Genomic DNA, 27,188 nt, shown 5'->3' on the forward strand with positions numbered 1-27,188 from the left:
CTGGCATATTTCACAATATGTCAGAATATCAGGTACTACTATAGTTCGTGTATTAATTATATATGTCGCAGTTTATCTACATTAATATGTTCCTGGAAATGATATCTTCCTCCAAACAACGACAATATTTAAAGAATGAATTTCCATCAAAGTAACTTGAAACCTTTCATTAACTTGGTATTAAATCAATGTGGTTAATCCATCATGTTCATATAGAGGATCGGCTTTCTGTGTAGAATTACAAATGATCAAATTGTGTTTCCACCAACCTGAATCAGTGTACCTGTGGCATGTATGTATTCAAAAAGGTTCAAAATAATCAGACGTAGATTCAGGTCTTTCTGTATTGTGACTATGGAAATACCTACCTCACCAAATCAACAAGTGGATCAAGATAGCCTTTTGTTCACAGCAGGGGTTGTTTATTTGCCATTGTGTGTTGCTAAGTAGAAAATAGCAAGACATGTAAGCTATAGGTAGCCTGCCAAGATTAACGTGATAAAACGCAATCAGGTGGAACGTAGGTTCGGCAAAATTGTAAAGGTATGTATAGCAAGGGACTGAGGCAATGTATGTTCTCAAATACGTACCTGTGTTAAGGCAGGCGCGAATACTTATAAGAAAAACAAATGTATAATCCTTATAATGCTCTGTTTAAAAATGAAATCGTAAGGAAATACCTTATATTTCTTATATGGAACTGTTTAATAAATACGTTACTAAACTTTTATCTTTACGACAATATATCTCTCAAATTGAGGTCAGAACAAAATATGTTTTCAATAAATTCAACATAAATAACTCAGTTTGTTCTGTAAATCTAAAAATTATGCAATGAAACTATTTCAGTAATAATAAGGAGTTTCCACTATAAGATTCAGATATACCAAATATGGAAAATACCAAGAGCTAGAGTAAGTTGTTTGACACCTGTCACAAACACATGAAAGGCACGTAATTAGAACAATTATGACAATTTTATATATTAACACAAGAAGTGAGCATTAAAGCACAGAAACAGATAAATGACTAACACAGTCACAATGCATTACAAAATTCCCTTGTAGTTTACACCCAGTTCGTTAAGTATGTGTGACAATATATCTTCTGTGGCAAAACGCTTGAGTCCTTCTTGTTACGGGTATGTGCTTGTATGTTATCGGAGAACGAACAACATGACTGGGTTTTCACTAAGGTTTATCAATACAGGAAGTTGTATGCTTTACGAGAGCCTGTAGGCTAGTGCGGGCTTTATTGCTGCTATATTGACGCTGGCTACAATCTGAAATCGCTACACACAGGCATAAAGACTGACTTTGTGTAGAACAGCTCCCGTGAGACAGGGTGCATTGTTGCGAGGTTATTTATTAGAGAAGTCCGCTTTCATCTTTGTTTATGAAGCCGTTTCTGAGTGTATGAATTTGTTCTGTAATTTGAACATTTTGCTGGGTAATTAAGATAACAATATGAACGTTTATTTATGATGGTTATATATTTTAATAAAACGAAACGTGAACACGCAGTCGTTACTCATCCATCAATTAAATATTATTTTTCTGAACTTAGTAAATTGCAGCATGTTGCAAGCAGGCAAAACCGTATCGGTTTTTGTTGAGATCTTCAAATAATTCGATGTTTGATGGCCGCAGTATTTCAAATTAAAAGATTGAAATCAGTTTACATTACCGGCACATGAATTTAAGGGTTTTCTCAGATTACAAAAATCACATGTGCGTTAAGTGAAATTTCGGCGACTAAACTGGAAACGAACTCTGAGCTTTCAGATAACATTAGAGCTGAGAGCTGAGTTAACAATACATGTCATGATCTATATATAGAGATTACTGTCGAGTCGTATGTAGGCACATATGTGGTGTATTCCTATAGTCTTTTGAGCATATTCTGCGGTGCACTACAGGTCACTGAACAAAAACACGGACAATGACGCCTCTAGCTACTGATACAAATACCACCTTTCATGTGAAGCTCCCATGTCAGAAACGCCGCATTAGGGCGTGGCACGACCAACAAAGATGGAGGAATAAGGGATGAGGAATACCTCATTAACAGTCAAAGCAAGACAAATATTTCCCCATCCAGACTGTCTTTCTTGAAATTGTCCAACTGTTTGTCACATGAAGTTTGACGGACACTAGCACTTGGAAACCTTTCACTGTTTGCCGAGATCCCCCTGTCCCGCCCCTTTAGAGACCTGGCATGACCCGCCTCTTTTTCGATATACCGGCAGCTCTTTGTAGGCTTACCAGTATACCGGGAGGATTGTTAAAGATCAACACAGGATCCCCAACCTGATGAGGAGCTTCACATTGACGGAAAGTGTGAGTTTTGGTGTATAATGCGTTCAAAGCAAGCACTGGTGGCTCTAAAGGTTAAAAGATGTTTGCAAATCATGAGAGGTAAAGGAGTCTTTGTGTGCAGCGCAAACATGGATACAAACGCCCGTTCTCCGCAGCAAACCTTGAGAAGTGGTTTTATTCCGAGTGTTTATCCTTGTTAACTTCATACCATCATATTATATGATTAAAACGTATCCAGTGAAGAAGAGGTTGGTGTGAAATTACTGTATTTAACACCATGAGAAAAAGTTTCCTAATACCATGGCTAAAGCAGCCAGATGAATATTATATTTTATGCTCTGTTAAGTTGTTAGGTTCCGGTAATTTAAGATGTTAACACACGGCAGCAAACTCAGATGTACGGGTTTTTCTTGTGGACAAGCCATAAAATATTGGCGCATGGACGGTTGAGTGATTGAGCGACTGTGTTCTTGATGATGAACCAGCACGGCGTGAGATTCAAGGCATTCGCCACAGTTTTGTCCGCTTCTTCAATTTGTATATGTGTAATTTATGACCAGCAAAAGGTCAGAGGATGTTCTTCTTCCACCATCCTCTTCTGAATCCGGTAGCAAAGTTTCAAAACTGAGCGTCAGGCATTCCTCATCTGGAAAAGACTTGTCTAAGATAATGTAGCTAGGGAATGTTTATGCGAGCCCTTTCTTCTGGGTTTGGATTTAATGGGCGCTTGTTCACATTGCCACTGCTGAAAGAGTCGGTAATATGTCACAAATAGCATCTTTTGTTGGCTGTATCACCCCAGGAGGTAATTATGTCGGCAACATCAGTCAAGGGCCTAGCCACAAAACTGTTCACTGAGTGGAACTTCGGCCATGAATCTTAATTATCTGTTTCAGTTGTCGGTGTCTTAAGCTTGTTGGCTAGAAGCTGATATGTCCAATATGGGCGTGGTTTCTGCATTTGTTTTTGTTTGGGGTGTCAGGTCCGTTCAATATCTTTTTGACTGAAACGGACTGAACATCTCAAACTGAATCCAGCTAACATTAATTATCAGGTTTCGGTTGAAGAAATTGACGTCCCTCGTTTCGATTTCTGAAACACATCCCTCAGCATTAATACATTCGCAACAAACAGTCAAATTCAGAACACAAATCTTCATTATTTTCAAGCTGAACTCGCTTTTGCGAGTGAATACTTTTGAAAAATCGCAGTTTAATCATGAAGTTAATTTTTGGACATACATATCCATTACTCCTATGTGAGCCATGGAAGTAACCAGTATCCTGTGAGAGTAATGTACCGGATTGTACCACGCAGCTCAATTACTCTTAATAGTAACCGAGCCAGGTCGTAAAGCTGTTTGACTTACTCCCCAGCTGAACGGTCGCCGTCTCAAACCATATAATCACTCCAATTGCTTTAACTGTTAACAGTCTTAATGGACATGTGAACTATAATCAAGGGTGATAAATAATTCACTGGTAGCTGCAAAGGCTGGACGAGGAAAACCGACTCATTGTTGTGTTCATACGACTAATATCTACGTTGAATGGATAAACTGTAATAAAATATCATGAATTGTTATATGTCTGCCACTTCATCCATGGGGCTTGGGTTTTGGGAAGATGATAAGCCTATACAACCCGTTACAGCTTCACGTGCAGGCATTTATGATGTCCCCTCTGGGGTTGCTGCAAAGGATGTTCCTGAAACTCAACCACGCGTCTTATCTTTTGGTTGTAATTAAAGGTGTAGTACGGATTCCTAGGTCCTCTTCACATTCAGTCAATATAGATACGTCATGTAATTTGACCAACGTATATGTTTTCACATTCCTTTAACGAAGACGCTGTCGTATGTTAAATGCTGTTATAGCTAAGGTCAAGAGTCAACTTGAGGTCCTGGAGTCACGAGGATAAACAATGGGTCATAAAATGCGTCCGCTTCCATAGCTGACGTAAACGATGACAGAATGAGTGACAGGAATAATAAATAAATTATAATGTTTTTGAAGTTCTTTTATTGTTTATCTGAAATACATAACCAACAAATCAATAAATCACAATATGTTAGACATTCCTTTATTGTTTGCCATAAATATATTCCAGCAATGTCATGGCAGTATGTAAACTGACACACTGTTTTCAAGATGTCAAATTCTTCATAATAAATAACTTGTATGATACAGAGGCTTCAGCCATCAGGTTTATCATTTATCTATCCATACACAGATTTTACAGCTTCATACACATTATTGTACTCTATATAACTTCCGTTTAGGCTAACTGATTGGTTTATACTTTTATTCTACAGTTACGACTTTTCACATAACTCATGTCTCATCGACCAACTGGTCGGGTGGTATATATTTTAAATTGTCTTGTCCTAGTATACTGCGCGACACGTAAATAGTATATATCCTTATCTTGTATGTAAATAATCAAGTCTAGACCAGACAATCCAGTGTTGTTATGTACAGCATGCCACGCCGTCATGGCACACCGTCAACTAGGCGGAGAACCTCACCAGACAACGTCGGTTGTGGGGAATTCTAACTCCTCAGACAGATCAGAGAGTAGTGAAGGGAATTGGACAACTGTTAAGATAGAAGACGGATACGAAAGAACAGAACAGAGAGGAGGATATGAGTGTGTATAGTATATGGGAAGTAGTCAATAAAGACGACACCGGGAGATAGAGACACCATCTGTTTCAATATAACGTGAACGTTATACCTTACAGTCTCACATTAATGCACTATCGCTTGACATCCCGGTGTATCAAAATTGGCCTGCTTGTATTTCACCCCAGGTGGATGAGTGGATGCGACTTAAAATGTCAGGTAGTTTATTTGAGCCATATAACCCATTCTTTCGACTCGCGAGGACTTAAGAAGCGACCTTTAGCGAGTGCATAAGGGCTGCACGTGCTGAAAATATGCGTGTGGTAAGAAAGACGCTATTGTGCTCTTTCTGCTACAGAGAATAACTTCAGACTTACGTATCGTGCCTTGCATCTTGCTCTATCTAGTGACAGACGAAGGGAGTTATGTTGAGTAAGGATATCGCGTTTGGTTTGAAATTTTCATTCCTGTCTTCCAGTCTACAGTAGAGAGACACAATTCTCGCTACGCACGTGGCCGCCATTTTCTGAAGTGCGCGTGGCTCGCGGACTGATACCAGCCATGTGTTTGTGATTTGGATGTAAACAAAATAGTGCACGTTTCGCCGGGCGCTGTCAATTAGGAATGAATACACTTCGTATTTATATTCTTTTTCCACACATGATCAGAACCCATCTGTCTGGACAGATGACAACAATGAGAAATAAATCATGGTTGCTGAAATATATTACCCTGCTCCACGAAAGCAGGCTCATGTTTGAGAGAGGCTTCCCCTCTCCACATCCACATCTATGCTATCAGTAACCAGATTTTACGTTAAAAATAACGAAGATTTATATTTGTAATATTCTGTTCAATATTTCATTTGGAGAAGGAACAGGTCAGGGCTATTGCGATAATTCATATTTCAACCCTAATACGCGTTTGGTTAATAATTTTTCAGCTAGTTTCGGCTTCATCAACTTGCGGTTTTCCCCATGAGGTAATGGGGTGTATCGATTTATTGTCATTTCTCATAGCCAGTATCTGCAGCTTCAGAATGGCTTCTTGTGAACTCCATCGCGAGATAACGTCAGAGGCAGTATTGGAAACGCAGCCAGGAACATTAGTGTTGATGTGATCTGATGCAAATCTGACATGCTTGTTATTGTCTGTGTTAACGCATCTCCATGTATCTGTTAAAAGTTATGAATACTAACACGCAGTTAGGTTATCGTTACCGATGTTGGTGTTGTCCCACGACAACGTGGATTAATGTGGATGATGCTGATCACTGGATTGTCAGGTCAAGACTTGATGATTTACAGCTTTTAGCGTACAACACGAGTACAACCGGGCGTAGCAAGATACAGGTGATTACTTTTTAAAGAGGCTGGGACATCATGAACTGGGATGTTCAGTGATCCGTAGATATAACTTTCATTAATGTTTCGTGTCCTGGGGTTCAGTTTCGGTAGAAAATCGAATTTATTTTTTTGTTTTATTGATTGATTGTATCTAAGCCATGACATGAATTGAATGTAATCGCAGAATTGCTTGCACCTTTGTACCATTTTCCTTCGACCACTAACTGTCAGTTCAGTGAATCACTACAATGCACACTATGTGTTATGGTCTGTACAGTAGGCGGTTATAACGAACTTACAAATACTAATTTTAGCTCATTACAAGTGCTGTATACACATTTCGAGTAAAACATAGACAAACAGACAAGTTCGTTATATTCGTCAGTCAGTCGTTATAAACGCGTTTGAGATATACGTAGTTGACTGTAATCTATAATATACTCTGTTAGCTGTTAGAATACGTAGCACTACTAACATATTGTAACTACATAATGAAGAATAGATAGTCATAGCTGGTGACTCAACTGCTACATTAGCCTAACCATCTATCCTGATTCTTTCAGCAAGCGGAAACCCATTGTATGGGAATCCATGCTGTGGGCGAGTATCGACGCCCGGCCTACACAACCAGTGAGCGCTGCAGTGTACAATACACAGAATGAGATATATTATGCAGCAATCATGATAGCAAGTCCTGAGCGTTGAGGACTGCATAATGCCAGTCTATCCGAGTCAGCGCTTAGACGCGACTTGAAGTAGATGAGCAGAGCGGCGGGAGTGGAGCTAAACCAACATGGCGGAGTGTCATTTTCCATTATTCATGTGATTCATGTCTCTCTATCAAAGTGTTACCTGTAATCAATCACTGCATTATCGATTACCTCGTGGGTAGCGTTGGGACTGAGATCTAATCTACAGGTAGAAATTGCGTTTCTTCGTTCATACAGGTAGCAGGAGGCGGTCGACAAGGGGACAAGGAAATGGCTTTTTGTTATGAGGATTAATTTTGTTATCCATTGGATCAGTCCTTTGTTTCGATTTAAAGCTGAACAGACGGAGGCAGTACTAGTGACTCATCGATATAGGAAGTTAGGGTGTATTTTGTAGTGGCGATATTTAGTCAAGTAGGGAGAGTTTTCTCACCGGATTCGAGTCAAACATTTGTTTATCGGTAAACAATGGTATGGCTGCTTAAAAGTATCATGACTGGATCAAACAGTTGAAACAACGGATTAAAACATGATTTGTGTGTGCGTGTGTGTAATAAACCGATCAATGTCAGGGAATATTCAGTATAGTGAAAACATATCCTCTTCCCTTGTAGAGAGCTGTATTGGGAAGTGGGTTGCACTAAGTATCAGTTACTTTTGTGTTTTCTTTCTGGTTTTGTACCTGAAAACTTTGCCATTTTATGTATGCATTAAAACGTTACATCAACGAACATGATTCGATATCGGATGGAAGGTCCGCGCACACCATCTTAGTTATTCTCCAATCATTATTCCTGCATTACTCAACACTGAGTCAATACCTTTTATAATTACACCCCCAGCAACCGATGGCTGTATTGTGTTATCCAAACACACTATCCCCATTACAGAGAAACGTTTTCCTCGGTTTGAAAAAGATATGCAATGTTTGATTATTTCAAATATCCGAAATTGGAGTTTCTCAGCGGGAGAAATGGCGCCTGTCACCAAGTCCTGACAAGGAGAAATAATCTCACGGTATTTGAAATGTTTACTTGAAGCTGAAACATGGATTCTCACTCACAGCGATAGCTCAAATTTATTTCAAAACCACTTGAATGAACACGTGTCATTTCTGATAGATTGGCTCCCGTAGCAGCGTGGGGACTAGAGTGCCGTGTTTCCCACTGTTATCCTCTTGGGGAAGTTGGATTACCTTTGAGGATTACCAGCAGCACTCGAGCCGAAAGATACGGTTACTCCATTTCGCATCCTCATCGGAGTGAAATCTCAGACTCAACCATTGTTCGGTTAATCAAGCACGTTGGGTTGGATTGGGTGTTGCGAGCCAGGATTGAGGTAATGGAACTGAGCGTCATCATCGGTAACGATGCTACGACTGCGCGATGAGCGGTCGTCACGGCAGTCCTGCCAGAGAAAGGTTTTAACGCAAAAACATAGTGATGGCTTTGTTGTATTGTTGGTCTAAGGTGCATCATAGCGCTGTGAGTTTCGTCCATTCTCTGCTGTGAGTGGTTCAAACTGCTGATGCATGTTTTTGTCGGGATAATATCCGTGTTTGGGAAAAGAATTGTCCAACTGGAATGCAATATTACGTGCCGTGAGAGTTGTCTCAAATGACCGTTGATTTGGTCATCTATGTGTCGTTGTATGTTCACTTGCTAAGACGATCAACCGCTGGTTTGCCTTCTGGATGACAGTTGACCCTGTTGACCTGGCGTAAATCACCATGTACCGCGATACTTACTCAAACATTAACGTCATAGATGGTGAATGATCCCGTGAAACAAAAATCTAATAAAAGGTTTTTCAGATGTACATATGTTCACAATACACTGAATTGTGACACGAGTGTGTTTCTAATAATATCGATAATGTGTCATCTTTCAAAGAAGCGCTGGGATATACATTAAACTGACAGTCAATGTTAAGGCTGCAGCCTTGTCTGATGACAGATAGAAGTTAACCTAACAAATATGAGAGTTAGATGGGTTTACGCCGCTTTAGCAATATTTCAGCAATATCACGGCGAGGGACACCAGAAATTGGCATCACACCTTGTACCGATGTGAGGAATCGAACGTGACAAGCGTGACAAGTGAACGCTTCAATGCTATCTCACCGTCTCGAACCGAACAGGAACGGGTATTCGAAGGTGATGTTTTCGGCAGGAGTATCACAGTTATGTTTTGGTACTTTTTTCGGCGCTTTCGCATCAATTTTTAGCTTAGTTTGTTTCTTGTTTAAAGCCAAACTCAGCGATATGACAGAGGATATAATTAGTCATCTGAAGCAAACAACCCAGTGATTGAGATCATGAGCACAATCGAGATACAATGTTAGACAGGTACCAAGTCAGTATCCTGACCACCCGATCTCCACAGTCGCCTTCAGTCAGTTTAAACGCGTGAAAACGTTTTCATAACGTTTCTCATATTTGGTCAAATCCACATTCCTTGTGTATGCATTTTTCTGCTTGTTAGTTCAACTAAAAACTGTTACATGAACTAAATGCCTATTGAACTAACAAGAACACGACTGTTGAACTAATAACCATTCCTGCGTTGAACTAATATACCGTGCATGCCGCCTATGAGTCTGTACCAAACTCAGTCATATTATAATCTTTGACAGAAGTCAATAGTACGATTAACCTGGCGCCCAAATTGTAATTACGGGCTAATCAAAGCACAACGTTGACAGCTAATATGCACTGTCCCTGGTTCGAGATTACACCGCAATGAGCGGTCACGTCATCATTATCTGAGCACACTTAATCTCATCACGCCTTGTGACTAATCTGCATCCATTTCGCTGCTGAATGGCGGTGCCAGTGTATTAAATTTGTGATTTTGATTGAAGTCGGAAACGACAAGGACCGAGCCTCCTCTATCATGTCCGAATTGTATTCAGCCTCACTGCCTTCCTTACTTTTCCGTGTCCCGTAATATGGGCGCGTGATTACAACCATGATATTCACTTATCTCCTTGAGAGAAAGGCTCTCCGGTTTCAATGCGTTTGTGTAGCGATGATAGCGAACCAGGAAAGAGGTGGCATTGATAGACACAACTCTTTATTACCTTCAATTAAACCACCAGAATAAGAAACAGACGTCTTGGAGAAAACGATATTGATATATAAAAGGTATTACATGAATATAAAATGAAAGTATTTAAATGTATGCGTCTGTGTGTGTCATTATAGCATGTCCATGTGTTTTATTTAAAATATATATTTCCTGAAACGGTTCTAATTAGAGGAAAATAGTAGTGAAATAGCCGTAAAGATCTCTTAAGATTTTTTTTAGTCATTAGTGGGCATCGGCAGTCTCCGTACCGCCAAACTCTCCGTTGAGGGAACACTTAAAAGTTGCCTTTATTCGCTCACGTGCCAATTTTCAGGAGAGGCTGTGGCTCCTTATATGGACGCTATAGCACGTGAAGGATCTTAAAATAAATCTAGATTAAATTTCTTTCCCACTTTGCCACAACCCTGATTGCGTCGCAATTTAAAGTCACTTGTCAAATTCTACGAGGGTATTTTCTTTCGCCACGTGGAGTCATTATAATGCAGAGAGGGAACCTGGTCGTTAAACTTCCAGGAAACACTTGTTATAATAGCATGTCAGTAAGAATAAATACGCGGAGGCTAGAAAACGCAATTAAGACGGTGTGTTTTTGAGAGTTTTGTCAGAGAATAACGTTCATCTGATTGTGAAATTACCCAGATTCCTTTGCAGTGGGTGAAAAAGTGGTTGAAAATACAACATTAGCACATCGCTGTTAATTGCCTTCCGGGAAAGTGAATACCCTATGATTGCATATTATAGCGAGTAAACACGATGGTATTGCTCTGAGGCCAAGTGCTGTGATCGCGGAATATAATCAGCAAGTATTGATTGATCTATCGATCTCCCAGCTGTCGATCTAACGCCAATACATGTTAGTTTTGTGTAATAATGCCAGGTTTAATGACTACCAGCGCTGGTGCTGATTTGTTGATTGAACACTTTTCCCAATGTCATAGTTTTGTTTATTGCAGGCAAATTGCAACGTTCTGATAGACGAATTGATAGCATCCTTCGGGGAAACTCCGTTGTTAGGCTTCTCTTTGTAAAACGAAGAAATTGGTTGCCATGGATACTTCATGGTTTTATTCAATTTTAATGCAGGTCTTGGAAAGCTCTCAATTGATTTCAATCTCAGTCTGGTGTTCTCGTGATTTGATGCGAAAATAATTGATTGCCTATATTTATTTTTAACAAAACATAACGTCCTGTGTAAAACAATGGTTGTCTTATAAGTTAGTGTTAGTAACAACGGTGAACACAAAATCCTCATTTGTGTCAATATCAATATCTAATTATCTAGAAGGAAATCATTAGACTTTTTAACATGGATTAATCAAGACTTGACTTTATCATCTAAAACATAATTTTGAATTAATAGGATACATGCAATAAATCACATTGTGAGCAAGTACATTCCATTTAATTTCCTGTATTTTTTCATCGTCCCACTGTGCAGCAATTTATTTTCATGCGCAAAAGAAATCTCCATCTTCAATCACAATGGCCCCCATCATGGCTTAAGAGTTAAATTCATAAAACGATTCGTTACAATCCAAATCTGGCGTAAAAACCCAATCCCACTGAGTATAATGCATTATGAAGAACTGAATCAGTGTTGAGCGTGTTGTTTGCCAGATTCCCAGAATAAGATCATCCAATAGGAAACCAGTGTTCCTTAGGGAGTCATTCAGAACAGCCAATCATAGAAGGCTCCCTTGAGATTCAAATTCGTGGCGCCAATCAGATGATACAATCTTTGTAGATCGCCAGCAGAGAGGTTAATGATAAGGTGTGGTCGAAGCTGTGTAGCTGACCTCAATCTCGGCTGCCATAGTTACATGTAATCACATCAGCCATCGATATATTTATGTAGCATCAAACATAATTACATTATAGAATATCAACCATACTTACAATGAAATCATATAAACCACAGTTACATTTAAAGAACATCAACCATCGTTACATTCGAAACACATCAACCATGGTTACATTTCAAGCACATCAGCCATAGTTACATTCCAAGAGCATTAACCATAGTTACATTCAAAGCACGTCACTCTCGGCATGTTTGGCAGTTCAGTGCGGTAACAACTGTGCTAGAAAACTGATACCAATTTTTGTCAAGAACGGTTACTAGGTTTCTATATCATGTCCAAGTACCTAGTTCCATATTTGACGAATTGCACATTAAATGTCACCATTTGTTTCTAATGCCAGATTGAGGCTGATAAACAAAGGACCACAGCTTTGTGCAATATTCCACCAACATCATGACTGGGCTTCAGATATAGACCCCATGTCGAAGCCTTGCTACCCAACGATCAACTTTACGTTAACGCTTGTGTTGTAGATTTTGGTTTACTTACATTTCTCCTCGTGTTTCAGGCAACATCAAGGTGCCCAGTAGCCGCAGTATGGGCTCTGCCACGGATGTGGACAGGCCGGCCGCCCACCTGATGGGGGATGTTCAGCGTATGGATCAAACTCAAAGTAAATATTCCTGTGTTGTCGCAAGTACACTGGGTAGTTGAGATGTTGAAACTGGGTGTCCTAGAGAGGGATCGTGCCCAGGAAATCCACCAGGAATAGGCCATATTGATTGGATGTCACTACCTGTATGCCTTAGATGAAATTTGTATTTCACACGTTAATGCTAATGTATGTCACTTACGACTATCTTAGCTCTAAGAGAGCTTCGAAAATCTAGGCCCTGAGTCCTCAGTTTGGATGTTTCTCTTGAGCTCTTCTTAAAACCTGGCCTACCTTCCTCTATCCGATATGAACATGATCATGGACAATTGTTACCAAAAACACATGCAATATACGCAAAGAGTAAACACACGCCTCATAAAAGTGCAAACAGTCTTTTGCAGATTTGTTGATATGTTGACACGAACTTTTACAAAAACCCAACTTAACGTCAAGGTACAGTTTACATAAACAAATTCTGAAGCTCTGAGAATATGTAATATCGGATGGAAACAAAGAAGTCCATTTGCGCTGAAAGGAGCCCAATGTCACGTGACAGAGAAAGTACACAGACAGAATCTGAAAGTATTGGCTGGAATGTATTATGGTCTGATAGACGCCCAAGACTACTATACGTTAATGTTTAATGAAACCAGTGAAGATTCAGTTGAAAATCGGTCTTCCCAACCCGAGCTTATCTTAAAAGACGACTAATTGGATCGGATGGCGAAACTGGTCATCGTACCTCAGTTGCGGAAATCGATGATCATGAATTCAATCATTGGATTGTATGGTCTAACTTGAGTATATATTCTGCATCTTCTTCAGTTCCAGGCAAGCAGTTCCCCATCTCGAGCTGGATTTACTCCACTGACCTCGCCTTCAGCGACCACGTCAGTTACCGCCACGGCCGTATCGTGGTTCCCAGCGACGGCCTCTTCTACGTCTACAGCCAAGTTTCCTTCCTCGAGGTGTTCAACATACACAGTGATGGTAGCAGCAGCTCCTACAGCACGGAATCCCCCTCTCTGTCCCACTATCTCTACCGCTACAACATCATTTATCCTCACGGCGGCGAGGAGACACTCATTCAGAATTCCATCACAAAGTGTTGGGGACAGAACAAGGCCTTCGGAGAGTACACCAGCTACCTGGGGGCCGTGTTCCATCTCCGACAAGGCGATGAAGTGTTTGTGAAGGTCTCCAATATCACTATGGTCTCCAGAGATCCCAAGTCTAACTATTTTGGCCTGTTCAAGCTCTGAGGTTGAACAAGACTGTATGCTATGTGTGGGAGATTGCATGACACTTCTTCTGGAAGACCCAAGTGTGAATGAAAATGTGTGTTTGAACTGAATCTAATTCTGTGACATGAATGTGATATTTTGGGAAAATGCTCTATTTCTGGATGATCTTGTCATCGCTATATGCATGTAAAAGAGTGCAAAGAGTTATAAAACTATTCGAATACGAATCCATTGTAAAATACCATTGTTCCTAATGTTCTATTATGTTGTTAATTGTTGTTCTTGTTAGCGAAGGACTAGTTATGTGTGTACTATATCTTGAGTGTCGTTGCCATCAGGGCTGTGTAACTCGTCAGCGTCCATATTCATGTCTTTTTGAAAGGCAGAACACGTGACATCTGACGTCATTTATTACATCATCTCCAATCACGCTGTCTCGAGAGTATGAAGTCTAGGTCTTCAATGGGCATTGGCCCAAGAGGCCGTAGCTGGTCATACAGAAAACGTGTATCCGATTCTAAGTCCATTAACTGCTGACAATGGTGCTTGTTACTCGTCCCAGATTCCTGTTCACACGTTCTGTCTCCATTCTACCAAATTACACCAATTTTGCGGAGAATCCTTTGTTCTCTATTTTATCTCCGGTTGCCTACTGTCCGCCAACTGTCTGTATATCGTGTGAAAGTATTTATCAGCTTCGTTAGGTATGTGCTTGACAGCCATGATGTTGGGTTAGAATTAGGTCCCAGCAAAATATACAGGTCGATATTAAGGACGGAATGGAAATTCTGGATCAGTGATTGGTAGTCATTGTTTCCCGATAATTAACATACCCTGGTACTATACCAGGAATATATGCGAGTGTGACGTTGAAAAAACCATAAAGTACATTGCACCCATACGTCCGTTCATTGATCTAAGGACACATAACCGAAGAGGTACAATATTTGGAGCCCATTTCTGGTGCCTCTCGTCTTGATATTACTGGAATATTGCTAAAAGCGTCGTAAAACCCAATTCACTCACTCAATCACCTAAGAGTGTCTAAAACCAGCATCATCAAAACCCGGCTTGCTGTTTCAGGAACGGGTTCCAGGATGGGGACTGTTACTCGTCACACGAATGACAATGTCAGTTGTCTTTATGGGTTGCAGTAACTTTCCTAACACGGGTAATCGATAAGATTTCTGAACTGATCAGTCGAGACATAATTCCACATCTGTTTCGAATCTGCCAATGAGAGATTGCCGTGTCGGCGCTTTGTCCACGGCAGAATCGAAGAACCAATGTTACCACTGACAAGAGTCATTGACTCGTCTTCAACCGCGAATGTCAGATTAGTTAAGGAAAGATCCATGTTATCATTAAACTTCGGTCTGTGTTCCCATGGGGCATCTGTTCATTTTGCAGGGCATTCGTTTCGGTGGCCTCAATCCCCTTTTATGACAGATAGGAAATCATGCTATAATTATATTAGGGTAATTCGTCCTTCAGTTGGCTTTTCCTTGTATCCGACCGTATTTAACATAGAACAGTGAAGCTTGAGCTCATGTCCTTAAAGAAGGTAGTTTGTGTTTTGGGAATGTCAAATGTGTACTGTTATTTACTGCATTATGCCGTACAATGGTGATATATTCTCAGCATCTGTTTATTGACTGAACTATATTGTATTGCGTGAACTGTTTATTTGATAAACGTGTGTTTATCATTGCTCATATAAAAGCGTGTATTGAACATCGTTGGATCACAACCCCTTGAAACAGCGATAATCTATTGTGTTTTATGACATTGTTGATTGCGTATTGTAAATAGATATTTGGTGAAATGCTCTAAAATTTGCATTTTAGTGAAGATAAAAAGATATTATATTTGAGTTTGAAAATGATTGTTTGTTGATTCGTGAAGCTGCTTTATGTTAGACCACAATCATTTGATATAGACCCTTCACCCCAGTAGAGGGAATACTGGGTGATTAGCACTAAATCATGTAGTGTTTACGATTATGGAATATGTAGACCTTGATCTGGCCAATTTTGCAGTGATATGTAGACTCTGTGGTATATCAAAGCTTGTATAGCGTCAACATTAAACTCTATCTCACAAATAAACCTATATATCGAATATTCGTTTCATTGAGGGTTTACACATATGTTTGAGTAGGTACATGCAAGTATCCATTCATCTCCCGTGTTCTGTATGCTGCCGTGTATGTGTTTATAACGATATAATTTCATAGTTTTGTAGGCTCCCAACAAAACCGATGAATCTCCCTTGCCGTAATAGAAGGTTAGTGTACCTTTAGCTCTCTATGTGGTATTTATATCTCTCCATTCTATTGGTTGCACTGCTCACGTGACCATTATCCTTGACATTGTAAATAACGTCGCTTCATTTTTCGCCTTATGACGAAAGAAGAGATCTCCACAATGCTTGAAGTAGGGTGTTCAGAAAAGTACATTCCAGCATCCTGCTTGTCTGATGTGTTCCAGAATGGCTTGTATTCATAAGCCCATTGTATGAGCCTGTATATGTAATAATGGATTTATTTTGGCTACCCATGTGGTGTTTGTTACTGTGAATTCCCTTGATTACAATAGGAAGGGATGCATGAATGTTTGTTAATGCCGGTAACTCATGACCTTAGTTTTGTTCCAAATCGTTTGTAAAATAACTATCTTTTTTCGGATTCGACATAAGGATGCAGCAGCGTTCAAACTACATTGTCCTATATACATCACGTGATAGCTCGTGTAAAGAAAGTGTTTGAGGTGAGTTGTCATGAAGACCATCAACGACTTCAGAAACACTGGTTTTACTGTCACCGTGTTGTGTAATAGTATCCTGGGAGTGTAGACTAGCTGAAACATTGCTGAAACTAACGCGTTTTACCCCAGACTAAAACTGTCAAGTTACAAAAAAATGTTTGTCTTTAGAGTTCATATCTATGCTTGGACTAGTTTTGATGTTTTTTGATCTGCAACATTTGTCAAAATGTTATAATTGACATGTGATATTTTTGTAATTAAAAGTCTTTGTGATATAAATCGCTTAAACGTGTTTTGTTGTTATGGTAACGGCGCACAACGTGTGCTCTTGGGCACTCTTGCAACTGAACACTACCATGATATATTTTATGATAATGCGCGTGTCATCGAGAACGACCCGCCACCACTGCCATTGTGGTTGCTATTATCTTTTATCACACAGTGGATAGTGTTCTCGGCAGGATAAAGCCAACGGATATTTTCGGTATCCGTTGGGGTCATATACCTATATCGATGCAAATTAGATCGGTCATGCGCAAATTTTAGGGACTACTTTCACATCGCGTCAAGGGTCGGCAGCCGATTCCGGATTGGCGGTCGTGGCTAAGGTACGGTCAGTGCTTTGATCTCAGCAAACTCATATAACAATGACAACAGTGCAGGGCCCTTGCACCAATGTGAGATAAGTAGGATACATAAACTTCAGGGATCAAACATGCTGAATTACCGATGAAATGTTTGACTGAATGTAATGTAAGTATGAATTCCCTTTACGAAGTGTATGCGATATATGTAATAAACTCAAATATGCGGTTGAAATAAAACTTCAAGTATGCATTCAAATGCAGTGTCAAAGTGAGTAATGCTGAATATTGATTAAAAACAATAATAATGAATAATAGTACTATCTAGAGGAGTAACAATATGTATCAGATTCCTGAGATAGTGTTTCGTTTCAAAGGAATCAAACTGACTAGAAAAATACTAAAAATAATATAATCAAAATGTAGAACATACACTGTATAAGTTACCAGAATCATGGCACATGCATAGTTGACTGACAGAGTATACGCGTTGTCAATATGTTCAATATGTCCGTCTGCTCCAGCGAAACAAAATGCAATGCTGATTTTGGTATTTGACTGTCCCGAATTTGTCATAAATACAGAGGCCTTTGAAAAGAATGTTTAAACATATTCAAAATACCATTCATTAGCCTTGTGTTTCAGGTAGGGAAAAATAATTCTTGAGTATTATTTATGTGTTTCTATTCTTTTTTCTGTTCTTTTTTCAACACCAGAATTACTAAACATGAATATACTTTTAAATTAATATTTCTGTGTTTTCTTGCAAACTAATGCTTAAATTGGAACTATCGTGAAAACCAATACTTGTAATTGAAGGAGAACTGAATGACATAGCACAATGATTGAACTAGCACTAATAACTAGTTTGAATGAATTATCAAAGTAACACAACAAATGATGTCTAGCTAGGGTTAACACTTAACAATTAATTCACTACTCCATACACATGTTTGTTCACATTTCCGAAATAACTTCACAAATGATTACTTAGTTCAGAGTTAAGCATTACCGTTTACCCTGGCTTCTTTTATCTGTTCCCACCTGAGAAAGAATGTGTGGAATCCACTGTTTTCTGACAATCAAGACTCACAATTCACATCAAAACTGGAGTTTTCTCCCTTGTGGCCCTCAAACGTTGTGTTCCACAATAAATAAGGAGTTGTCATCTATATACTCGTCTTTATATATTCACCAAATTCTAAATACCTCTCAAGAATCTCAAGAGGTTCTCGTGGTCATGAAAACACGGCTTCTTATCATGAACACTGAATACGAAGGCACAGTCAGATGCAATGACTCTACATTGATGTTGCACCGCATTCACAACTTGGACATGCGAAATTGTGTTACGTTATCGTTCTGGTAAACTGATAGATGTGCATTTTCTAAGCTCACTGGGGAGTATTCAAATCCTGGTCTTCACTTTATACAAACATGGGGTTTATGGGCATTCTCTGTGTTCACTGAGCTTGAAGTTAATGTGATAAAATTCCACAGGAGAGAAAGAAGGATACGCGATTCTCCTTCCTGGAGATGTGCTTCCGGTAGGTGATCTATAGGTTAGGAGAAAGTCTTGAGATTCTACACGCTGCGTATCTGCCTTGTTTGAATTGGTATCCTCGTATTAAATCGCGAGTTCGGGGAATTGGCTCGCTTGGCAAGAGGTACGGCTATACCAACCCACACACAACACAGCACCTGAGTAAAACAAACGAGAAGTTTAATGCACAGCAATCACAGGATCATGTGTTACATAATCAGTCGATAACAGTACGGGTACAATTATTATAGTGATCAGTCAGCTTTCATAGAACACAGTGATCATACGTAGATTCGTTATGCATACTACATTAATCACGAAACACATTCAAAACTTTACAACGCTATGTCATTGTTTAATACTCTACAAGCCAGAGGGCGTTTACACAGTCTACATGTTACACAGTTACAACACAGCATAGTATTGACAACGTAATACAATAGATAAAATTTACAGCCACCCCTTGATTTATGACTGTCATCCGTATTATATGCCTATTCCAGCTAATCGCAGATAATCACGTTTAAAGATCATTTTAAAACCTTACGATAATGCTGTTATTGTGAACTTCAAATTATATCATATAGATGGACCAAGGCATCGATGACCAGTCTTCGTATGTCACGAAGGTATACGAGGCACGCACGTGATTTGACCAGTGTGAACTACAAACAGTCGCAAAGACAGATACATGCATTGTACCTTGCCTATGTTAGCTTTAGAGATACTGGACACGGATTAAGTCCGATGCTCGTTATCACCGTAACAATTGACAGGCTTAATATTGCGGAACATGATCAGTTGGTCTGTAAATTTCCAGTTTTCAATAACTCATACCGTTATAAAATATTGGTAAAACTTAAGTTTTGCAATCTTTATTGCCTCAAACCACAGGCTCGTGTCCTTCTGACATTGCAATAACAGAGGATAATCGTCTGTTTTTCTGACAAATGAAGACACGAATTGACTTATTTGAGTAATTTTTATAACTACACCACCCAAAAAAAGAAACGCATAGACGAGAAATCCGTTGCGAAAATGTTGTATTTTCAAACATGTAAACAAATAAACTTGTCCACAAATAGGCTTTAGTGCATTTAATTGTACACCAGTTTAGAAGGTAATTTCTATACAACCATGTAGGTACTTATAGATACCGGAGGCGCTGAGCGCCATTGTAACGACTTAGCAAGACCCCGACGTCGGGTTTCCTGACTCTCAGACCAATCTCTTTCAACCTTTTCCGTAAAGTTTGACCGGATATCCTCTGAAGTCCAGGTAACCTGGCTGCCGTGCTTTCACCCGTGGCAGTACGATCACGCAACTGTAGTAAGTGAGTGAGTTTAGTTTTACGTCGCACTCAGCAATATTACAGCTATATGGTGGCGGTCTGTAGATAATCGAGTCGGGACCACACAATCCAGTGATCAAGACATGAGCATCGATCTGCGCAATTGGGAACCGAGGACATGTGTCAGCCAAGTCAGTCGCCTCTTACGACAAGCATAGTCGCCTTTTATGGCAAGCATGGGTTGCTGAAGGCCTATTCTACCCCGGGACCTTCACGGGTCCGCAACTGTAGGATCCGAATGTCCCGATCTTGGGCTGCAGTGTTACCTCGAGGTCTGCCTGTGCGGGGACGGTCATTTGTTATATCTGTTTGGTGGCAGGCCATGATATCTTGCACAGACTAACATTCAGACGCTTGGCAAAGTGTATCTCCAGCATGCATTTTTTCAATGGCGATGTTCCGCGTCGCAGAGTCAAGACGTGACGTAGTGATTTGACCTCGAAATTCTTTCAAAAGGAATGCCACTTCGTGAAAGTATAATGGATTTTTATTGCCAGACAGTGAATGCTCTTTGTTGCATAATGTCGACTGGAAGGTGATTTCTGTTGCGTTGTGGCGATGCCTTTCCAGTTCTCGTAAGAAATCTCATCAAAATCAACATTTTCAGGTGAAATCGATTTTTACTTGTGCAGTTGTGTAAAACCATGTTATCAACACTTTTGTTACATATGTTCATGATTGTTTGATCACAATGGGTTACTAATAGATTTTTAAAAATACAAACTGCCTATGCGTTTGTGTTTTGGGATAGTACTGTTGTTTAGAAAATGCTAGTGACGTACAAGCTCTTCCCAACATCTAAAGTCTGTATGGTATTACAGCAGCATGGTAATCACATATTCGCGTTCGTGCCGCTGATGCAGAAAACCTTTTCAGTTAAAATCAAGGCAGTTGATATTGTTGAAAAATTCGTCATATTCCAAAAGTTACAACACAGCTCTGAAGTAGATCAGACTTGACATTCAACGCAGATTCATCTCCATTACATGGGCCTGCGTCCCTAAGAATGAAAATCAAACAGCAAATGACGGCAATGGCGGCGACGGACTTCAAAGCACTGTTGTAATAATGTGACACTATTGTATTCTGGGTTTCACTCCGTTTCCAGGCAGTCTGTGTGAAGAATTAATTACCTCGTGACAGGGGCATCAACCCTGGCGCACACTGAATTACTCAGACTATACCTGGAGATAGTGTACGATCCCGACACCGTACCTTCCCTACGCGACGAAGCAATTACTTTCCTTCATGACACGTGACTTGTGACGCACGCGCAGATGCAACAATGGTACTTCAGGCGATGGTATTTTAGAATCGGTTTTTGACAGCAACGTCTGAGCAAGTCTTTTGCTAGAAGGTGGAAAACCGAATATGTGAAAGACCCACGGGTTCGGAGTTTGTCCTTTTCTGCGTCCTATTACCCTGCGAGTCGATATACCAAATCTTTATGTCAGCAAAGCGTTTCCTTGGAACGGTGATTAGACTCTGGTTGGAGTTTAGTCATTATTCGTCTCGATTTTCGTCTTGCTGTGAAATTCTCGAACCTAATAGGACTTTTTACAAAAGACATTGCATGTCAACCAAGCGCCTTTTGTTTAAAAAAAGAAGGAAAGATTGAATTTCGTTTGTAAATCGAATTTAACCTAAAGAGGTAATGTTTTGCAATGTTCAAGCTCGACTGTGAAGAACACCTTAACACGAGGAACGCGTAAACAGTTATTTTACATAGGAGAGGTGATTTGTCAGGTTCAAAACGCATTTATTTACTCAGAACAGTTTTTGATCCAAATATATGTGCCTTGAGGATGGAACTCACTCTGCTTCCACTAAAAGCAGAGTTGTACAATTCTGATTATATCATGAGCTTTGTTTGTTTGTTTAACACCACACTCAATTATATTACATATGGTATTTTTATACTTATTTTATACAAATAAAAATACGCTATGGCATCGGGTATTTATGTTACTAATTCATCACATTTTGAATTGTTCTCAATATGTTTACCAGAGAACGCTGTGAAAGCTGCAGTCTTCTGTGCAAGTGTTGCATGCCGCTCAAGTCACTTTCGCATGTGTTCTTGAAGTTTAAAATCTATATGTTCCCGTGTTCTATCAAGTGTATTTTGTTCTTAGCTACGTTATGTATGTCCCTATGTCCTTGTTTTCTGAGTTCCATATGCTTATGTTCAACCGGATTCGTTTTGTGAGATTTGTCCTACGTTCCACTAAGACTATTTTGTTCCTGTGTCCAGTGTATATATGTTCATGTGTTCAGTGTATATCTGTTCCTGTGTCCAGTGTATATCTGTTCCTGTGTTCACTGTATACTAGTATCTGTTCCTGTGTTCAGTGTATATCTGTTCCTGTGTTCAGTGTATATCTGCTCCTGTGTTCAGTGTATATCTGTTCCTGTGTTCAGTGTATATCTGTTCCTGTGTTCAGTGTATATCTGTTCCTGTGTTCAGTGTATATCTGTTCCTGTGTTCAGTGTATATCTGTTCCTGTGTTCACTGTATACTAGTATCTGTTCCTGTGTTCAGTGTATATCTGTTCCTGTGTTCAGTGTATATCTGCTCCTGTGTTCAGTGTATATCTGTTCCTGTGTTCAGTGTATACTAGTATCTGTTCCTGTGTTCAGTGTATATCTGTTCCTGTGTTCAGTGTATATCTGTTCCTGTGTTCAGTGTATATCTGTTCCTGTGTTCAGTGTATACTAGTATCTGTTCCTGTGTTCAGTGTATATCTGTTCCTGTGTTCAGTGTATATCTGTTCCTGTGTTCAGTGTATACTAGTATCTGTTCCTGTGTTCAGTGTATATCTGTTCCTGTGTTCAGTGTATATCTGCTCCTGTGTTCAGTCAAGTGTTCATGGTCCACTTTGCTACGATGTCGATGTGTATCACTTTGTCAAGTATGCTCAGCCTTTAGGCTACATTCCACGAAATTAATATTGTCCTGTGTACGTGAAGTCTGTCTGTTCCTGTGTTTCTTGAGGACGTTTCTGCAGTGGTACAGCTAGGGTGGTCCAGGTTTTCTACCCGGATACACCACCACCTATTACCCTACCCGGATACATCACCACCTATTAGCCTACCCGGATACACCACCACCTATTAGCCTATAGCCTGCTCGTTATGTTAGTCCACGACTTCAAATATTTAAGAAATGACAACATATCCTACAGCTCGGTGGCTAAAATGTCGAGTTATTCAATATCATAACCGTGTTATAAAGTCATAGCCCTGGGTTTCTGCCATGTTACAGGATCGTAACTCTGCATTGCATAGCGATAACGTCACAGCGTGTTTGGATGACGTCACAGCGTGTTTGGATGACGTCACATCTACATCGGGTGGTCAGGCTCTCTGACGTATCATCGTATCCCAGGCTCATCGTATCCCAGTTGTGCATATTGATGTTCTGTCATTGATCACTGGATTGTCTGGACCAGTCTCGGTTATTTACAGTCCGATGTCATATAGCTGGGAAATCGCAAACTTAAACAACAGCAAATGATTGTTCATACTACTTGCGTATCTGAGAGCACTAAAACAGAACAGCGATTGTAAAACAACTATCTAGTCTAATCCCTTAGGCACACCAGAAATGTATGATGGTTCGAATTCTGGATCGACCGGGTTTTGTTTCTATGCCCGTGCTGTCTGGGTTCAAAAAAAGAGAGTCAATTATGTCATAGACTTGCAGGCAGAATTTTCCATCCACTTGAAACTGACATGCTCCGATATTACAAAACTGCTATTCATATCGGTGTGTGAGACATGCCATACGTCGTCTCCGTTTGGGGTTTCATGATGAACACAGACGTGTTTCGCAAATAGTGCAACAATGAGACGAATCGACCATCACAATCACGAAATGTCTCAAGTTAATTGGACGGCAGAAAAAAACACAGTCTTCCCATGTTACCAGACCGAAACACGTGGATTTAGACGCCGATCAATGAAGCACACTAGCTTTCTGTTTTTATGGCATTTCTGTCCGATGACATTTCAAGGGCGGGAAGTCAACTATCTAAAATACATCCGCAGTGACAAGAATACTGCTGCATCTCGCACACCTGGGGTTCTAGCTAGGGAAGACAATTACAACTGACGTAAAATGATGACTTTCTTCTACACAAGGGCCCTAGGTAAGGAGAATAAGTATCCCCTTACTGACTTCCTTCTCTGCCACCAAGCTTCCTCTGTCTTTTCTCATTCCCCATATCTCTTTAACTGTGTGTTCTCTGTCCCTCCATATCTCTTTGTCTCTATCCCTTTCCATCTGTTTCTCCCTCCTCTCCTTGTCTCTCTATCTCCCCCACCCTCTTCTCCCCATCTATCGGCATCCTTCTTTCCATCATTTGCCTGGGAAAATACATATGGAGTTAGGCAAGACGTGTCTTATATTGTTCATACCTTAAGAGATCCGGAACCGAATTACTAGTCTGGAGATGCCGTTTATAGCGTTATAACTGGCTTCATCGATGCGTTGCCAAATTCGATGTTCAATGGGTACAATCACTGACTGGATTGTCTGACTCAGAAATTCTCCTCCTCCTTACTGGGTCAGCACCTCTCTCTCTTTTTTTTTTCTCTCTCTCTCTTTCTCTCTCTCCGCTATCTGCCTCTGTCTCTCCCTCATTCTCTGTATCTGTCTCTCTGTGTTTCCGTGTCTGTCTTTGTCTCTCTCTCTCTTTCTGTTTGTCTCTGTCTGTGTCTCTCTCACTGTCTGCCTCTCTGTCAACAGTTCTACAGTTCCCTACGGGGTCAGCACCCCTCTCTCTCTCCCTCTTCTCTGCCTCTCTGTGTCTGTCTGTCTCACTGCCTGTCTTTTACTGTGTGTGTCTCTTTGTGTCTCTCTGTCTCTCTGTCTCTCTATCTGTGTCTCTCTCACTTTCCGTTTGTCTCTGTATCCTCTGTCTGTCTGTCTCTCACTCATTCTCTTTCTCTGTGTCTGTCTCTCTCCCTGTGTGTCCCTGTCTGTCTCTATATCTCTCTGTCTCTCTCTGTCTTTCCGTTTTCCTATTTGTCACTCCTTGTCTCTCTCTGCCTCTGTCTCTTTCTGCCTCACTGTCTCTGTATCTCTCTCTCTCTGCATCTCTGTATCACTCTTTCTCTGTCTGTCTCTCTCTGCCTCTCTGTCTCTCTGTGTCGGTCTGTCTCCCTGTCTCTATCTAACAGTCTGTATTTTTCTCTTTGACTCTCTGTGCCCTCTGCTTCTGTCTCTCTTTGACTTTCCCCCTCTCTCTCACTCTCGCACACACAGAGGACTAATCATTTTAAACGTGGAAACACCGGAAGTGTAGCGACAGATCAAGGGGATTTTCAGAGAGATCTGGAGCAAAAAAGCAATACTACTGATTCTGTCGTATCTGGCATATGCTTTGTATCAGCATTTGTCAAGTGATCGCCATGTGAACATCCGTGTGCCAAGACGGGCGATCCTGTCGCTATTACAACGAACACGTCCTCAGTCGAACATTGAAATTTTGCTTAGTGCACATTCTGTTAAGAAACGCACAACCGCGCATACATATTCACACATGCATACTCACACATATACACGCACAGACATACTCACACACATACACATGCACATTCACACTCAAACACACACACTCATTCACACATACACGCTCATACATACATACCCACTCACATGCACACACTCTCACACACACACATGCACACTCACACACGTACACATACTCACACACATGCACACACTCCCACGTACACACACACATACATATTCACACATACGCTCTCTCTCTCACACACACAGATACACACACACTCTCACAGACACAGATACTCAAACATACACACTCACACATATACTCTCTCACACACACAGAGACACTAACACATACGCACACACACAGAGACACACATATACACAGTACGTTATTTATACGTGCACCTGAACACTTGTTTCCTGAATGTTTGTGACTGTTACATAGTTCAACAACTTCATTTATCTAAATAATACGATTCTAAACGATTCAGAGGAAGTAAGAGTATTTTTTTCATGGCATGTCCATATCTTGTCCTATCTTAGCATCCTGTACTGTGTTTATGACATATGACGAACAGCATCAGGCGTCATTGTTATGTGTCTGCAGTTACTTCACTTTGAAAGTTCAGTCAGTGATGGCACACGGAAAATTAACTGAATTTACGTCCACTAAGTCTAAATGATGCACGAAGCGTGCAACCTGCTCCCCAACCTGCACCAAGTAATAGGTCACGTCGAAGCTTATCTTTCGTGGTGGCAAGGTCAGGCTCAAAGTGCCAAGGTCACGTCATGGTGGAACGATACCTTGGCGTCAAGTTCTTACAACCGGTGAGTTCATCCATACCTTCTGTAGAATTCCGGTGATAGACGTGTATGGCACCGACCAGCAATTTGGTAACTGCACGGCACCAGAACATGCAAAGCCTGGCAGAGCTCCCCGAAGGTGACTTGGATCGTCATGTTTTCTCTGCCCCGTGTGAATGTGCGTTATTGGTTGCTCTCTGTTAGCGCGTTATCCTTTCGTATATTTTACAATTCTCAGACGCCTTGCGTAAACTGATTGTAGTCATTAACCGCGGGTAACTGGTGAAATAACAATGTAACTGTAGGCAGCTTTGTGATAAACATTTCATACGTGTATTCCGATTGAGAAACTTGTATTTGTGAAACGCGATATAGGTCTTTCTATTATATGTTCTGTCATGGCCTGACTCGCTTGTGCCCAGAACAAGTATTTCAGATGACCATGTACTGGACACATGGTATGAAGTAGCTGTCACGGTTGGTCACGTTCACATACTGTGTATTCTGTAACGGGTGGTCACACTCATGCAAAGTATTACACAGCTGTGATGGTTGATCATGATCGTAAAGAGCATTACAGAGGCGTGATAGTCGTGGAAGCCTGTGTAAAATATTCCTTCAGCTTTCATAGGCGGTCCGTTGTGTACAGAATAATACCTACACAGCGGAGTCACAGATGGCATTCCACTGACGTACACGTTTGTGATGAAAATCTATTACTACTGCACGTATTATAATATACGTAATACACAGATATAAGACAATAGAATAACAGAAATCCAAACTATAACAATCCGAAATTACATCACCGCTGTGTTTTCCAAAATAACCAT

General features: G+C 40.4%; 1 protein-coding gene across 1 annotated transcript in view; it reads left to right on the forward strand.

Annotated features, from left to right (window-relative positions):
• Positions 1–16,840, forward strand: part of LOC137281248 (tumor necrosis factor ligand superfamily member 10-like) — a 64,518-nt gene extending 47,678 nt beyond the window's left edge. Inside the window, exons 3-4 of the mRNA XM_067812394.1 lie at positions 12,457–12,561; positions 13,369–16,840. Of these exons, the coding sequence (XP_067668495.1) occupies positions 12,457–12,561; positions 13,369–13,805 (542 nt within the window). The 3' untranslated portion in view covers positions 13,806–16,840. The remainder of the gene's footprint in view (positions 1–12,456; positions 12,562–13,368) is intronic.
• The last annotated feature ends 10,348 nt before the right edge of the window (positions 16,841–27,188 follow it).

Source organism: Haliotis asinina, chromosome 4 (genome assembly GCF_037392515.1).
Source record: "Haliotis asinina isolate JCU_RB_2024 chromosome 4, JCU_Hal_asi_v2, whole genome shotgun sequence".
Lineage (NCBI taxonomy): Eukaryota > Metazoa > Mollusca > Gastropoda > Lepetellida > Haliotidae > Haliotis > Haliotis asinina.